Here is a 17068-nt window from a genome sequence, read left to right on the forward strand (position 1 = left end):
TCGTGCTCTGCCAATGTTAAGCACTCTTGAGACGCTATCCTGCGTGGAGGGTGCTGCATAAATACAGGTTGTATTGTTGCTGCTGGGGGCAAATTAGCTGCCATATTTGCCTCCATCACAACATTCAGTTCATTTCCAATTAACCTCAGCGCTGTGAGATGCAGCTGTATTGCACAAGTGAAGACAACAGCAACAAAATTACATAGGTGTGGCGTCTTTCACGTCGCAAGGACGTCCCAAGGCGTTGGACAGTCAAAGTTTCGGACCCGAAATGGGATCGGGGAGGGTGGAGGGCAGGATGTTGGGGGGGGGGGGGGGGGGAAGCAGGGTGGTTGAAAGCACGGTCGAAGAGCAGGGTCTTGACACACACACACACATCAGCTTCCACTGGAGTACCAGCAGAGACTGGGTTCTATATGGGTTGCAGGCCGTCAATCCACAACCTTGGATTGCTTCAGAGGCGAGAGCGCTACCAACTGAGCCAGAATGAAAATGCCCCCTAAAACCCTGAAATAAATAATGACGTGATTTAAAAGAAACGCAAACTTCCTCAAGTTTGTGATGAATCTCTTTAATGAATACACTTTCGGAGAGCACGCAAGTGCCAACGTAAGTAAATGTGTCGGATTTCCTTTTCTCTCGTGTTCCTGTAAAATAAACAGCTGATCTAATCTTATCGGGGAAAGCCTGTGTCAACGTGGGCAAACTGCCTTACAGAGGCAGTGCAGTTTACACAAGAGTCTGTCACTGTGTGCCCCCTCCGATGTGGTCATATCAAAGAAAAACAGTTTGCTCACCTCCTGAGCCCCACACCTTTTATTGGGGGGTCAGCCGGGTGTCTTGACACATGCGGAAACCCATCTCCGTGCTTAAGAGTATCCAAACCAAACTGAGAATTCCAGGCATCCCACCTACACATGGAAACCCCAGAGATAAGACTGTTGAAATGCAATGCGCACTCTCTCCCTTGGAGGGACACATCCTGCTTGCCTAATTCCGGAAAGTTTTAGGCGTAGGCTGGTTGGGAGCCACACAGTCTTAGCCTTTAACATTTAAGATGGTGCAATGTTAAAATTTTCTCCAATTTCCATGCGCGGTGTTAAAATGTTGAGAGCTTGCAGGCCCAGGCCAGGTGGAATTTTGGTTCGGGAAAGACGAGGTAAGGAAGTTCCTAGTGACCTAACGTGTGGTTTCGACAACACAAAGATATTATTCAATATAAACAGCAAAAAATACCAATGGGGGGGGGGGTTTGAGGTGAGTCTGCAGAACGCCAGAATTACATGCAAAGCAGCTGTTTGGCAACCAGTTAATAATAATAATCCTTGCATTTGATATAGCGCCTTATCATATGGTTGAGACTGAAAGCGTTGCACAGAATATACTAAAAAAGGGAACTGAGTGATTATTTTGTGGACGTAATGCAGCAGCCAATTGCGCACAGCAGTGTCCCACAAACAGTCGTTGATTAAGAGACCAAACTATTATTGTTTTTATTGATTTTGGAGAGATTATTACCCCTGGAAAGCGAAACGCCCATCGACTAACAACCGGGTTCCTACTTACTGCTAGGCAAACAGAGGTGTGTGGAGTAAGGAAGCTTGCCAAAGGTTTCGTCCGTCCGGGAATCAAACCCGGGTCCTTGCTTGCGAGGTGAGCGGACTAACCAATATGCTACAGGATTCCACGAGATGATTGCGAGATCAGTGGCTAAACCCCTCAGCACTGAGAAAACCGAAGCATCTCTCTTTTCCAGCTCTTTCTTACAATCTCGCTCATCCGTCTCACTCTTGTCTTTTTTTCCCCCCCCTCATTTTAAAATATCTATATTTATTTACATAATATATTTACACACACACACACACACACAAAAACACACACAACTTTACAAAGACTCGGCTTTGACAGCTGGAGGTTTTGCAGAGTGGCTTTTCTGAAGCACTCGGCTCCGAAATCAGCCAAACTCTTCTCCCGAGAAACAGATGCCTCGAGCATTCCTCCCCCACCGCCAAACAAAAACACAGCAACAGCAAAACATAATAATAATAATTCTTGCATTTGATACAACTCCTTATCAAGCCGTCGAGAGGTCTCAACGTTTTTCACAATCTATTCACAGAATATACGGTAAAGAGGATTGGCTGTACAACACAAAAATATACAGTCAATTCACCTTACGGTATCCAGTCTGTGAAGTGCTTTGAGACTTCTCGAAGACGTGAAAAGGCGCTATATTCGAATGCGAGGTGTATTATTTTGTGGGTCAAAATGTTTTTGAAAATGTTTTCAATTTTTTTTTTGGGGGGGGGGCGGTAAATGCGGTGGGACAGAGTGGGGAATGGATGGGGGGGGGGTCACAGTAAAACACAAACAATCTCAGCTAGGCTGCTTAGCGCAGTTGTACATCAGTCGAGTGCGTGACCTGTGGACTACAAAGCCAGCGTGTCTTTGATCAGTCGCCTCATGGTGGTGCTGACAGACGTCCCGAGCGAGTCGGTGATCTGGAAGGTGATCTTGTACAGGTACGGCTGCACGTCCTTCAGGCCCGTGTCGAAGACGTTGTCCACCTCCGACTGGGTGGGCATCTTGGGCAGGTAGTCGTGGCGGTTCATGACCTCCACGATGTTGATGATCTTCTCGCCCAGCTTCTCGCCCACCTTCTCACGGCAGATCTGCCTCTCCTGCTCGTTGGCCAGGTTGACCACGTTGACCTTGAAGGTCCAGACCTCCCAGGGGATGCACTCGTCCGAGAACGGCCAGCGGGACTTCTTCTTCTGGTAGAACTCCAGGGAGATCTGGCCGCTCCCTTCACTGCCAGAGTTACGCAGTGCGTCCTACAGGGAGGAGAGATTACCATATAAACACCAACAACAATAATAAGCCTCACATTTTAATACATCCTCAAGATCTCATACCCACTGCACAGATAATAATAAGCATACTATATAATAATAATAATCTTTGCCATTGATACAGCACCTTATGGCGGCCTTTTAGACATCCCACAAGCGTTTCCCAAAATAAACTGTAAAGTGAATTGACTTGTGTATATTCTGTGGGTCCAACTCAGCAGCCAATTGCACACAGCAGCGTCCCCCAAACAGCGTGACACAGCTGCGCGCAAATATTNAAAAAATTATTATTATTTTGAAGGGATTATTACCCCCGAAAAAAAGCGATCCGCCAGTCGACTAACCACTGGGTTCCTACTAGGTAAACAGTGACGTGTGGAGTAAAGGAAACTTGCCTCAGGGTTCGCCCTGTCTGGGAACCGAACCCGGATCCTCTCTCTATCCACTATGACCCACATCCAAGCCATGACCCGCTCTGCCTTCCCTCACCTCCGTAACATCGCCCGACTCCGCCACTACCTCACCCCTCAGGCCACCGAAACTCTTGTTAATGCCTTCACCACCTCCAGGCTCAACTATGCCAATGCCCTGCTTGTCGGCCTTCCCAACTCCTCCCTCCACAGGCTGCAGATAATCCTGAACTCTGTAGCCCGTGTCCTCTCCCGCACCAAACTCCGTGACCCCATCTCCCCCACTCTCGCCTGACTCCACTGGCTCCCTGTCCTTCAGAGAATCCAGTTCAAGATCCTGGTCCTCACCTACAAAGCCCTCCATGGCCTCGCCCCACCCTACCTCTGCAACCACCTAACCCCCTACCAACCCACCCGTTCCCTCCGTTCAGCCGGCTCTGGCCTGCTCCACGTCCCCCGCCCCACCATTGGCAGGAGGGCCTTCAGCTACTCTGCCCCCAACCTCTGGAATTCCATCCCCCAGTCACTCCGCCTCGCCCCCTCCTTAGCCTCCTTCAAGTCCCGCCTCAAGACCCTCCTCTTCGACCATGCCATTGGCCACCCCCCCCCCTTCTCCACCCTGACCCCAGCTCAGGTCCGAAATGCTGTGCACTGTCCAATGGCTTGGGACGTCCTCCCGACGTGAAAGGCGCTATACAAATGAAATCTTGTAATTGTTATTTTTCTTATTTTCAAAACATTGAACCGATCCCCTTTTGATAGCCATAAATAATAATAATAATCCTTGCATTTAATACAGCGCTTTTCATGTCTTCCTGTCATCTCAAAGCCCTTCACAAGAATACACTGTAAAATGCAGCGAATGTATATTTTGCGGACGAAACGCGGCAGCCAATTGCACACAGTGGCATTCCCACCAACAGTCGTGGATTGAAGTGACCGAATTATTATTGATTGTTTTTTTTTCTTGAGGGATGAATTATCGGCCGGGTGGAGTAAGGAAACTTATCTACAGAGCTCCGCGAAGGATTCTTTGCTTCTCGACGTTCGGGAAGGTAGTTCATTTATTTTGAACAACGTCTCGGGGTGCGTGCGTGCGCGGTGGGGTTGGGGGGTGGAGAAAAAAAGAAAAAAAAAAACATAATCCGGATTGGGGCTGAGTTTAAGACTCTTCCACTCTTTTTCCGGGAAAACCCTAAAAATTTGAAGGCAAAATGGTCTGGCGGACAAGGTCTGGTGGATTCCAGGAACCAATGGCCTGCGTATCAGCCTGTGACCGTGTGTGGCCTTCCGCAATACGCCGCTCAGCAGAGAAACACGGACAACAACGGGCCACAAGACAACCCTCGCGCTTTTTCCTTTAAAAAAAAATGAAGCATTTTATACTTTTTTGTACAAAGGATAATTGGCCGATCGTCTTTTCTATCGGGAAAAAACTCCGAATGTATTTTTTTTCAAAATTTCCCCAAAAATGTACATTTTTTTTTCACAAAGAATAATTTTCACGAGGACAGTTAAGCCTCTAACAGAGATCGCCTCTCAGGATTATTTATTCCCCCACCACCCCCCCCCCACCGAAAAAAAATCTGAATTTCAGGCTTTTGACGATTGGTGTACAGACAATATCTACAGGTGACTATTTTGAAATATTTTTAAAAAGCCGATTAAAAAAGAATTAATTGTGGATATATTGCCAATACTAACAATCCTTCACGTTATATATATAATATTATATATATATATATTTGAATTGTTATTTTTAAGGTGAAAACCTGGAAGAAATTGTATGTCTGGGGCCTCTGAACGTGAGTGTGTGAGGGACGTACAGACAGACCACTGGTGTACAAACTAGATATGATTATTTAAAAATGACATAATAGATAATAAAAACATATTATAGACACACATGTATGCGTTTCTATTGGAGATATAAAAATAAAAAAAGTGTTTGCATTCGAATTTTTGGGGAAAAAAAGACGAAAACCCGGAAACAAATGTGTATCAGAGGCTTTAAACACAGCCACAGACTGTGGGTGAGTGTGTGTCAGACAGACAGACACACACACAGACACACAGACAGACTGACACACACACACAGACAGACTGACACACACACCACACACACAGACAGACACACAGACAGACAGACAGACAGACAGAGGGACACACACACACACAGTCACACACACACAGGGACACACACACACAGGGACACACACCCACAGACAGACACACACAGACCCACAGACAGACACACATACACACCACACAGACACACACACCAACAGACACACTCACAGACAAACAAACAGACAGACAGAGACACAGAGAGACACACACACACAGACACACACAGACAGACACACAGACAGACACACAGAGACAGACACAGACCCACAGACAGACACAGACCCCCACACACACAGACAGACACAGACCCACAGACAGACAGACAGACAGACAGACACAGACTCATAGACAGACAGACAGACAGACAGACAGACACAGACTCACAGACAGACAGACAGACAGACAGACACAGACTCATAGACAGACCCACACACAGACAGACAGACCCCCAGACCTTGAACTCCCCCACAGACACACAGACCCACACACACACAGACACAGACCCCCAGACCCAGACAGACCTTGAACTCCCCCACAGACACACAGATCCACACACAGACACAGACAGACAGACACAGACCCACAGACCCAGACGGACCTTGAACTCCCCCACAGACACACAGACCCACACACAGACACAGACAGACACAGACCCACAGACCCAGACAGACCTTGAACTCCCCCACAGACACACAGACCCACACACACACAGACACAGACCCCCAGACCCAGACAGACCTTGAACTCCCCCACAGACACACAGACCCACACACAGACACAGACAGACAGACACAGACCCACACACACACAGACACAGACAGACAGACACAGACCCCCACACACAGACACAGACCCACACAGACAGACACAGACCCCCAGACCCAGACAGACCTTGAACTCCCCCACAGACACAGACCCCCACACACACACACACAGACACAGACAGACAGACACAGACCCACACACAGATCCCCAGACCCAGACAGACCTTGAACTCCCCCACAGACACAGACACACACAGACACACAGACCCACACACACACACACAGACACAGACAGACAGACACAGACCCAGACACAGACCCCCAGACCCAGACAGACCTTGAACTCCCCCACAGACACAGACCCACACAGACACACAGACCCACACACACACACACAGACACAGACAGACAGACACAGACAGACAGACACAGACCCACACAGACAGACAGACAGACCCACACACAGACACAGACCCACACACACACACAGACACAGACAGACAGACAGACACAGACCCCCAGACCCAGACAGACCTTGAACTCCCCCACAGACACAGACCCCCACACACACACACAGACACAGACAGACAGACAGACACAGACCCACACACAGACCCACACACAGACCCAGACAGACCTTGAACTCCCCCACAGACTTGCGGAGGGAGCGGTCGAGCTCCTCGGAGGAGACTCTGACGTAGGTGCAGTCCACGAAGTCGCAGTCCACGTCCTCGGAGCCCGCGGTACCGATGGAGTAAGTGCCCTCTTTCTTGTAGTGGAACTTCCCGGAGCTCCGGTGCAGCAGCACCGTGTGCAGCGCCGCCAACACCGCCTCCTCCACCTGCCGCGCCTCCACCGTCAGCTCCAGGGCCTGGGCCCGGCAGTTCATGGCCTAACCCGCCCGGCAGCCCCGCAGCCAGGCCTCACCTCCAGCCAGGCCTCACCTCACCTCCAGCCAGGCCTCACCGCCAGCCAGGCCTCACCTCCAGCCAGGCCTCACCTCCAGCCAGGCCTCACCTCCAGCCAGGCCTCACCTCCAGCCAGGCCTCACCTCACCGCCAGCCAGGCCTCACCTCCAGCCAGGCCTCACCTCCAGCCAGGCCTCACCTCCAGCCAGGCCTCACCTCACCGCCAGGCCTCACCTCACCGCCAGCCAGGCCTCACCTCACCGCCAGCCAGGCCTCACCTCCAGCCAGGCCTCACCTCCAGCCAGGCCTCACCGCCAGCCAGGCCTCACCTCACCGCCAGCCCCGCACTGCCTCACCGCCCGCACCGCCCGCCAGGCCTCACTGCCTCACCGCCTCTCTCCCTCACACACTCTCACACACTCACTCACTCCCTCTCTCTCTCACACTCCCTCACACACTCCCTCACTCTCTCTCCCTCACACACTCACTCACTCCCTCCCTCCCTCTCTCTCTCTCTCCCTCACACACTCACTCACTCCCTCCCTCCCTCTCTCTCCCTCACACACTCTCTCACACACTCCCTCTCTCTCTCTCTCCCTCACTCACTCCCTCCCTCTGTCTCTCTCTCCCTCACACACTCTCTCACACACTCACTCCCTCCCTCCCTCCCTCTCTCTCCCTCACACACTCTCTCACACACTCACTCCCTCCCTCTCTCTCTCTCCCTCACACACTCACTCCTTCCCTCTCTCTCTTTCACTCACACACTCACTCTCACTCACTCACTCTCTCACACACTCACTCACTCTCCCTGTGTGTGTGTGTGTGTGTGTGAGAGCAGAGGGGTCAGTTACCAGTTTCCCAATGATTTGGTTTGGTTGTGCTCTGGGTTCTGTTTGTGTTTGCTGATCAGTGGAACCTCTGTCTGTCTGTCTGTCTGCGTGTGTCTGTCTGTCTGTGTGTGTCTGTCTGTCTGTCTGTCTCTGTCTGTCTGTCTGTGTGTGTGTGTCTATCTGTCTGTCTCTGTCTGTGAGCCTGTGTCTGTTTGTCTGTGTGTCTGTCCCTCTCTGTGTGTGTCTGTCTGTGTGTGTGTGTCTGTCCCTCTGTGTGTCTGTGGGTGTGTCTGTCTGTCTGTCTGTGTGTGTGTGTGTGTGTGTCTGTCCCTCTGTGTGTCTGTGGGTGTGTCTGTCTGTCTGTGTGTGTGTCTGTCCCTCTGTGTGTGTGTCTGTGTGTGTGTGTGTGTGTCTGTCCCTCTGTGTGTGTGTCTGTCTGTGTGTGTGCGTCTGTGTGTGTGTGTCTCTGTCTGTGTGTGTGTCTGTCTGTGTGTGTGTCACACGGGTGGGGGTGGGGGGTGGGGTGTGGGGTTCTGGACAGAAATTAAAGCCCACATTTCAAAAACAAACAAACAGAAGCCCGAAAAGTAGCCCAACGTGATGTGTGGCTGATTGAGATCTCAGTGCTCGTGGAAACTGTGTAAGAAAAGGGTCTTCAAAGTGTGGTGGGGGGGGGGGGAGGGGGGTGTGTGGGGAATGTATTTTGCAGATTTAAATTGATTTAATAAAAAAAATAATAGAATTAGGCACCAGCCTCAAGACGTTTTCTCCCCACACACAGTATAACAACAAACCCGCCCAATTGGGCGTGAAACCCGCCCCATCTGGTAACATTGTGTGTGGACTTCATTCTCTCTCTCTCTGTCTCTTTCTCTCTCTCTGTCACTGTCTCTCTCTCTCTCTGTCTGTCTGTCCCACGTTGTGCACCTGATATTGATATAACGCCCTATCACATCGCCGAGACGTCTCTGGGCTCTTTGCAGAACATACTGTCGAGCGCATCGTATGCCGTGCGTAACCCCGTGGGCGAAAATTTACTGGGCAGTGAGAATCGTGACGCGCCTCTGATAATAGCCCCTCGAGGAGAAGGGGGAAAAAAAGAACAATGATAAAATCGGTCGCTTCAATCCACGGCTGTTTGTGGGGACGCTGCTGTGCGCGCGATTGGCGGCTGCGTTTCGCCCACAAAATATACAGTCAATTCACTTTACAGTATATTCTGTGAAGCGCTTTGAGACGTCTGGAATACGTGATAAGCCGCTGTATCAAGTGAAAGGATTATATATATATATATATATATATATATAGATAGATCAGTTACCAGTATCCCCGTTGAATTTGTGCTGGGATCTGTTGGATTACACCGGTCTTGTTGCCGGAAGCTCTGGCTGTATGTATGTGTGTGTTTGTGCGTGTATGTGTGTGCATGCGTGTGTGCGTGTGCGTGCATGTGTGCGTGTATGTGTATGTGGGGAGGAAGGCGGAAAGAAATGTGGCACTTCCACGCTTGAAACAATGTCGCACTCTCCAGGGTGTGTCAACTGTTTTAAAAATAACATACGCGCTTATTTACAAATAGAATAAATGTTTACACTTATCTCAAAGGGGAAAAAGTTCCCGTGACAGAAAGAAAGAAGAGAACGTGATTCATTTGTGCCCCGTTACATGTTGTAACGGACCAGGCCATTTGTGTGCAGGTGTGCGCGCGTGCGCGTGCGTGGGAGGGAGCGGGAGATTACCTCTGCACTGCGCTGTAGTAAGGTGGAGTCCTGTAGCTCAGTGGTTAGAGCACTCGCTTCGCAAGTGAGAGACCTGAGTTCAATTCCAGGCAGAGGGCGAAACCTTGGGCAAGTTTCCTTACTCCACACAGAGCCTAATAATAATCCCTCCAAAACCAAAAACAATAATAAATTGGTCATTTTCAATCCACGACTGTTTGTGGGACATTGCTGTGCGCAATTGGCTGCCGCGTTCGCCCACAAATATACAGTCAATTCACTTTACAGTGTGTTCTGTGAAGCGCTTTGGGACGTCCTCCCGACGTGAAAAGCACTATATCAAATGCAAGGATTATTATTATTATTATTATTATGGTGGAGGGACCGAAACTGTGTAAGAAAAGGCGTCTTCAAAGGAAAGGGGCGGGGCGGGGGGGGGGGGAATGTATTTTCAGGTTAAAACCCCTCCTCAGATTTCTGTTTTGCAGGACGCAGTTAAAAGTGGGTCCTGTACCTCCCTCCCTCCCTCCCTCCCGTCTGTCTGTCTGTCTCCACCTGATCAGGCAAGTGGGACCTACGTGTATGTGGGGGAGGAAGGCGGAAAGAGATGTGGCAGTTCCACGCCTGAAACGGTGTCGCACCTCCACGGTGTGTCAACTGTTTTAAAAATAAAATATACATTTATTTGCAAGTAGAATAAATATTTCGACTTCAAGGTCCTCACCCTCGTATTCACGTCCCTGCACTCCTCTGCACCCCCCGACCTCTCTGACCTCCTCTCTCCTCAAAACAGTACCCGTCGCCTTCGTTCCTCCGGGTCTGGCCTCCTCCTCGTCCCCCAAGTCCTCCGCTCCACCCTCGGCGGCCGTGCCTTCAGCCACTACGCCCCGAGGCTCTGGAACTGCCTTCCTCACTCCCTTCGCCTCGCTCCCTCCCTTCCCATTTTCAGGTCTCTGCTGAAGACCTTTCTTTTCGACCGCACCTTTGGTCACTTTCCTCCCCCTCTCACTCCCCCCGGCTCGGTCCCGGGATCCGAAACTGTAAAGCGCTCTGAGACGCCGTCCGGCGTGGAGGCCGCTATATAAATCCAAGTTGTCGTTAGTTCAATAATGATAATAATAATAATCCTTGCATTTGATATCACGTCTTCCCGGCGACTCTAAGCGCTTCACAGAATAGACTGTAAAGTGAATTGACTGTGTATTTTGTGGGCGAAACACGGCAGCCAATTGCGCACAGCAGCGTCCCCACAAACAGTCGTGGATTGAAGTGACCGATTCATCATTATTTTTTTTAAGGAATTATTATCCCTGGAATTGGCGATCCGCCAGTCGACTAACAGCCGGGTTCCTACTTACTGCTGGTAAACAAAGGCGTGTGGAGTGAGGAAACGTGCCCAATATTTCGCCCTGCCGGGAATCGAACCCAGGTCCCTCGCTTGCGGGGCGAGCGCTCTAACCACTGAGCTGCACGACTCCACAAAGTCTCCACACGTCTGGCAAAGCAGCAATGCACTAAAAAGTTTATATAAGATCAAAGTCCTGACGTGAGGCTTGATGCCCACGAACTTCTCGCTCAGAGGCGAGAATGCGACCGACCGACACCAGCTCTGTGTGTGTGTGCGAAAAATAAAATCTCCCTCCGTTTGCGACGTTTTCTGTTTTTATCTTGGATTTCCAACATTTGAGGCCTAAACATAGAGAAAGAAATAACTTGCACGTTTTTGGCGGCTTGAACGTTGAGAACGCCTGAGAACGTATTGGCCACGGTTTAGTTGTAGGCCATACTTGGGAGATATTTTGTGCAAAGTTAAGTGTCACCGGCAACCACTGTAGTGCAAGACCAATTTATCTGGACGATTGTTATTATAATAGTCCTTGCATTTGACGTAGCGCCTCATCACAACAACAAGAACCACAAAATTACCTTTATGGAGTGCCTTTCACGTCGGGAGGACGTCCCAAGGCGCTGGACAGTCAGGGGTCAGGACCCGAGCATTGGGGGAAGGGTGGGGTAGGGGTGAGGGAAGGCACGATCAAAGAAGAGGGTCTTGAGAACGGCCTTGAAGGATGCGAGGGAGGAAGTGAGGGAAAGGGACTGTGGGATGGAGTTCCAGAGTGTGGGGGCGGAGAGGCTGAAAGCCCGGACACCGATGGTAGGGTAGGTCGGGCGGGAGACACGGAGCAGGACGGAGACCGCTGAACGGAGGGAGCGGGCAGGTTGATAGGGAGTCAGCGGGTCAGAGAGGTAGGAGGGGGCAAGGACATGGATGGCCTTAAAAGTGAGGACGAGGATCTTGAACTCGATCCTCTGGGGGATGGGGAGCCAGTGGAGTGGGAGCGATGGGGGTCTCACGGAGCCTGGTGCACAAGAATACATGAGCTGCAGAGTTTTGGATGATCTGCAGCTTGTGAAGGGAAGAGTTGGGAAGGCCGACGAGGAAAAAATTTCCGTAATCGAGCCTTGATGTGGCGAATGCGTGGGTGAGGGTTTGGGCAGCCTGAGGGGTGAGGCAGTGGCGGAGTCTGGCAATGTTGCGGAGGTGGTGGTAAGCAGTGTCGGTCATGGCGCGGATGTGGGGGAGAAAGGACAGTTCAGGGTCAAACAAGACATCCAGGTTCCTGACTGCCTTAGTGAGGTTGAGTGTGCAGCCGTGGAGGCCGATGCTGCCGGCACCCGAGGTGCGGAGGCGCTGGGGTGAGCCAATCGGGAGGGCCTCGGTCTTGCTGACATTCGGTTGTAGAAAGTTGTCTCCTGTCCAGAACTTGGATGTCGGACAGGCAGTCGGTCAGAACGCCAGTAGTCCTGGAGTTAAGGGTGAGGGCAGAGAGATAGAGTCGGGTGTCATCCCCATACGTTTGGAAATTTGCCCCATGTCATCACGTTCAAGACGCCTCAAAGCCCTTCGCGGAATATTGCAAAGTGGTTTCGACTGTGTTTTGCGGACGACAAACAGCCGCCAGTTTGACCACAGCCGTGTCCCGCGAACAGCCATGGAGCGAGCGACCCATTTCCATTGGGGGGGATTTTTCGAGCAAGACACCGAGAAAGCGGGAGAGAAACTTCCTTCTCTTTTCGAATAGCGCTGCGGAATCTTTACCGTCCGCCTGAACAGGCAGACGGGACCTCGGTTTAAAGTCTCAGCCGAAGAAGGACGGGGAACAGTCCGAAGGATTTTTGACCAGGACACTGGAGAAACCTCCGTCTTCGAATCGTATCGCGGGATCGGTGAGTGTGCGAATGTGTGTCTGTGTGTGTCTGTGTGTGTGTGTGTGTGCGCGTGTGAGTCGGTACGAGAGTGTGTGGGTGGGGTGTCAGCGTGTGAAAGTGGGTCAGGGTATACCGGTGTGTTGGTGAGGGGGTTGTGTCGGTGTGAGCGTGTGCGCGACAGTGTGTGAGCATCACAGTTAGTATGTTTGTGGTGAGGTTGTGTGTCAGGGTCAGTGTGTATTAGTGAGAGTAGTGTGTGTGTGTGCGTGCGCGCGTGTGTGTACGTGTCAGGGTGTGAGGGTCAGCGTCACTGTGTGTCTGGATGGATTGAGAGTCAGTGTGTGTGTGAGATCAGGGTTACTGTGTATGTGTGCGCGTGTGTGCGTGCGTGTGAGATGGTCAGGGTCAGTGTGTATCACGGCATGTTAGGGTCACTGTCAGAATGTCAGGGTCAGTGTGAGGGTCAGTTTGTGGCTGTGTGTCAGGGTCGGTCTGCGTGTGGGTGTTAGGGTCGCTGTGTGTGAGGTCAGGGTCAGCCACAAACAACACATTACATTTGTACAGCTCCTTTCACGTCAGGAGGGTGTCCCGAGTCTCAGTGTGTGTGAGAGTCAGTGTGAGGGTGTGTGTCAGGGTCAGTGTCTGGGGCTTTGTGTAAGGGTCAGTGTGAGGGTTTGTGTAAGGGTTAGTGTGTTGGGGTCAAGGTCAGCGTGTGTAAGGGTCAGTGTGAAGGTGTATGTCAGGATCAGTGTCTGAGGGTGTGTGTAAAGGTCATTGTCTGACTGTGTGTGTCTCAGGGTCAGTGTGTGTAAGGGTCAGTGTGAGGGTGTAGTCAGGGTCGGTGTCTGAAGGTTTATGTATGGGTCATTGTGTGGCTGCGTGGGGGTCAGGGTCAGTGTGAGGGACAGTGTGGGTGTGTATGTGTGGGTCAGTGTGTGTATGGGACAGTGTGAGGGTGTGTGTGGGGGGTCAGTGTGTGGGTCAGTGTGTGTATGGGACAGTGTGAGGGTGTGTGTGGGGGGTCAGTGTGTGGGTCAGTGTGTGTATGGGACAGTGTGAGGGTGTGTGTGTGGGGGGGCAGTGTGTGGGTCAGTGTGTGTATGGGAGAGTGTGAGGGGGTGTGTGTGTGGGGGGTCAGTGTGTGGGTCAGTGTGTGTATGGCACAGTGTGAGGGTGTGTGTGTGTGGGGGGGGTCAGTGTATGGGTCAGTGTGTGTATGGTCAGTGTGAGGGTGTGTGTGGGGGGTCAGTGTGTGGGTCAGTGTGTGTATGGGACAGTGTGAGGGGTGTGTGGGGGGGTCAGTGTGTGGGTCAGTGTGTGTATGGGACAGTGTGAGGGTGTGTGTGTGGGGGGGTCAGTGTGTGGGTCAGTGTGTGTATGGCACAGTGTGAGGGTGTGTGTGTGGGGGGGGGTCAGTGTGTGGGTTAGTGTGTGTATGGGACAGTGTGAGGGTGTGTGGGGGGGTCAGTGTGTGGGTCAGTGTGTGTATGGCACAGTGTGAGGGTGTGTGTGTGTGTGGGGGGTCAGTGTGTGGGTCAGTGTGTGTATGGGTCAGTGTGAGGGTGTGTGTGTGGGGGGTCAGTGTGTGGGTCAGTGTGTGTATGGGACAGTGTGAGGGTGTGTGTCTGTGGGGGGTCAGTGTGTGGGTCAGTGTGTGTATGGGACAGTGTGAGGGTGTGTGTGGGGGGGTCAGTGTGTGGGTCAGTGTGTGTATGGCACAGTGTGAGGGTGTGTGTGTGTGGGGGGTCAGTGTGTGGGTCAGTGTGTGTATGGGTCAGTGTGAGGGTGTGTGTGTGTGGGGGGGGTCAGTGTGTGGGTCAGTGTGTGTATGGGACAGTGTGAGGGTGTGTGTGTGGGTCAGTGTGTGTATGGGACAGTGTGAGGGTGTGTGTGTGGGGGGTCAGTGTGTGGGTCAGTGTGTGTATGGCACAGTGTGAGGGTGTGTGTGTGTGGGGGGTCAGTGTGTGGGTCAGTGTGTGTATGGGTCAGTGTGAGGGTGTGTGTGTGGGGGGTCAGTGTGTGGGTCAGTGTGTGTATGGGACAGTGTGAGGGTGTGTGTGTGGGGGTCAGTGTGTGGGTCAGTGTGTGTAGGGTCAGTGTGAGGGTGTGTGTGTGTGGGGGGGGTCAGTGTGTGTATGGGTCAGTGTGAGGGTGTGTGTGGAGGGGGTCAGTGTGTGGGTCAGTGTGTGTCAGGGTCAGTGTGAGGGTGTGTGTGTGGGGGGGTCAGTGCCATCGCAGGACCAGGCCCCGCCCACATTCCCATTGTGCCCCGCCCACAACCAGCAGCAATGCCCCGCCCACTGGCCCCCGCGGCCCCGCCCACAGGGCCCCGCCCACAGGCCCCGCGGCCCCGCCCATAGGCCCCGCGGCCCCGCCCACATGGCCCTCGGCCCCGCCATAGCCCGCGGCCCCCCACCGGCCCCGCCCCCCCCGCCCCGCCACAGGCCCCGCCCACAGGGCCCCGCGGCCCCGCCCACAGGCCCCGCCCACAGGGCCCCGCGGCCCCGCCCACAGGGCCGGGGGTTGGAGGAGCCGCGCGGCCCTGTGAGCGACCGGACAGCGGGAGACCGGGACCGGGACCCGCGGCCACACAGCCTCTCCCTCTCCTCTCACTATCACTCTGTTCCCCCTCTCTCTCTCTCTCCTCTCTCTCTCTCTCTCTGTCTCACTCCTCTCTCTCTCTGTCTCATTCCCTCTCTCTCTCTCTCTCTGTCTCACTCCTCTCTCTCTCTCTGTCTCATCCTCTCTCTCTCTCTCTCTGTCTCACTCCTCTCTCTCTCTCTCTCATTCCCTCTCTCTCTCTCTCTGTCTCATTCCCTCTCTCTCTCTCTGTCTCACTCCTCTCTCTCTCTCTCTCTCTGTCTCACTCCTCTCTCTCTCTGTCTCATTCCCTCTCTCTCTCTCTCTCTCTGTCTCTCTCGCTCTCTCTCTCTCTCATCCTCTCTCTCTCTCTCTCTCACTCCTCTCCTCTCTCTCTCTCATTCCCTCTCTCTCTCTCTCTGTCTCACTCCTCTCTCTCTCTCTCTCTCACTGCCCTCCTCTGTCCCTTTCTCCCCTTCTCTGCCCCTCTCTTTACTCCTCACTCTCACTGTCCCCTTCTCCTCTTCCTCTCTTCTCATCTTCCTCTCCTCCTCTCCTCCTCCTCCTCTCACTTCTCCTCTCTCACTCCCTCCTCTCCTCTCTCACTCCCTCCTCTCCTCTCTCACTCTCCTCTATCACTCCTCTCCTCTCCTCTCTCACTCCCTCCTCTCCTCTCCTCTCTCACTCCCTCCTCTCCTCTCTCACTCTCCTCTCTCACTCCCTCCTCTCCTCTCTCACTCCCTCCTCTCCTCTCTATCACTCCCTCCTCTCCTCTCTCACTCTCCTCTCTCACTCCCTCCTCTCCTCTCTATCCTCCTCTCCTCTCTCCTTTCTCACTCCTCCTCTCTCCACTCCCTCCTCTCCTCTCTCACTCCCTCCTCTCCTCTCTCACTCCCTCCTCTCTCTATCACTCCCTCCTCTCCTCTCTCACTCTCCTCTCTCACTCCCTCCTCTCCTCTCTCACTCCCTCCTCTCCTCTCTCACTCTCCTCTCTCGCTCCCTCCTCCCCTCTCTCACTCCCTCCTCTCCTCTCCTCTCTCACTCCCCTCTCTCGCTCCCTCCTCTCCTCTCTCACTCCCCTCTCTCGCTCCCTCTCTCCCTCCCTCCTCCCCTCTCTCGCTCCCTCCTCCCCTCTCTCACTCCCTCCTCTCCTCCTCCTCCTCCTCCCCTCTCTCACTCCCTCCTCTCCTCTCCTCTCTCACTCCCCTCTCTCACTCCCTCCTCTCCTCTCCTCTCTCACTCCCCTCTCTCGCTCCCTCCTCTCCTCTCTCACTCCCCTCTCTCGCTCCCTCTCTCCCTCCCTCCTCCCTCTCTCCTCCCTCCTCCCCTCTCTCACTCCCTCCTCTCCTCTCTCGCTCCCTCCTCCCCTCTCTCACTCCATCCTCTCCTCTCCTTTCTCACTCCCCTCTCTCACTCCCTCCTCACTCCCTCCTCCCCTCTCTCCCTCCCTCCTCCCCTCTCTCACTCCATCCTCTCCTCTCCTTTCTCACTCCCCTCTCTCACTCCTCCTCTCCTCCCTCCTCCCCTCTCTCCCTCCCTCCTCCCCTCTCTCCCTCCCTCCTCCCCTCTCTCGCTCCCTCCTCCCCTCTCGCTTTTCCCATCCACAGGAAAATCTCATCGTGGCCTCTGTTATTTTTCACTGCAGCAGTTTGTCCTGTGGTGT

At 53.0% G+C, this 17068-nt stretch overlaps 1 protein-coding gene across 1 annotated transcript; it reads right to left on the bottom strand.

Moving 5' to 3' along the window:
• Nucleotides 1-2282: 2282 nt before the first annotated feature.
• atg101 (autophagy related 101) lies at nt 2283-7116 on the bottom strand. The gene is made up of 2 exons (XM_042334725.1): nt 6794-7116; nt 2283-2834 (listed from the first exon to the last, which is right to left on the bottom strand). Exons 1-2 carry the CDS (start codon nt 7043-7045, stop codon nt 2430-2432), a joined length of 657 nt encoding a protein of 218 aa, XP_042190659.1. The 5' UTR covers nt 7046-7116; the 3' UTR covers nt 2283-2429.
• Nucleotides 7117-17068: the final 9952 nt, after the last annotated feature.

This window comes from Callorhinchus milii, unplaced genomic scaffold, assembly GCF_018977255.1.
Source record: "Callorhinchus milii isolate IMCB2004 unplaced genomic scaffold, IMCB_Cmil_1.0 Scaffold4, whole genome shotgun sequence".
Taxonomy (NCBI): domain Eukaryota; kingdom Metazoa; phylum Chordata; class Chondrichthyes; order Chimaeriformes; family Callorhinchidae; genus Callorhinchus; species Callorhinchus milii.

Coding starts and splice junctions, on each gene's coding strand:
- atg101 (XM_042334725.1), bottom strand. CDS start 7,045: ATGAACTGCCGGGCCCAGGCCCTGGAGCTGACGGTGGAGGCGCGGCAG. Junction 2,835..6,793: donor AGTCTGTGGGGGAGTTCAAG/GTCTGTCTGGGT, acceptor TCCTCCCTGTAG/GACGCACTGCGTAACTCTGG.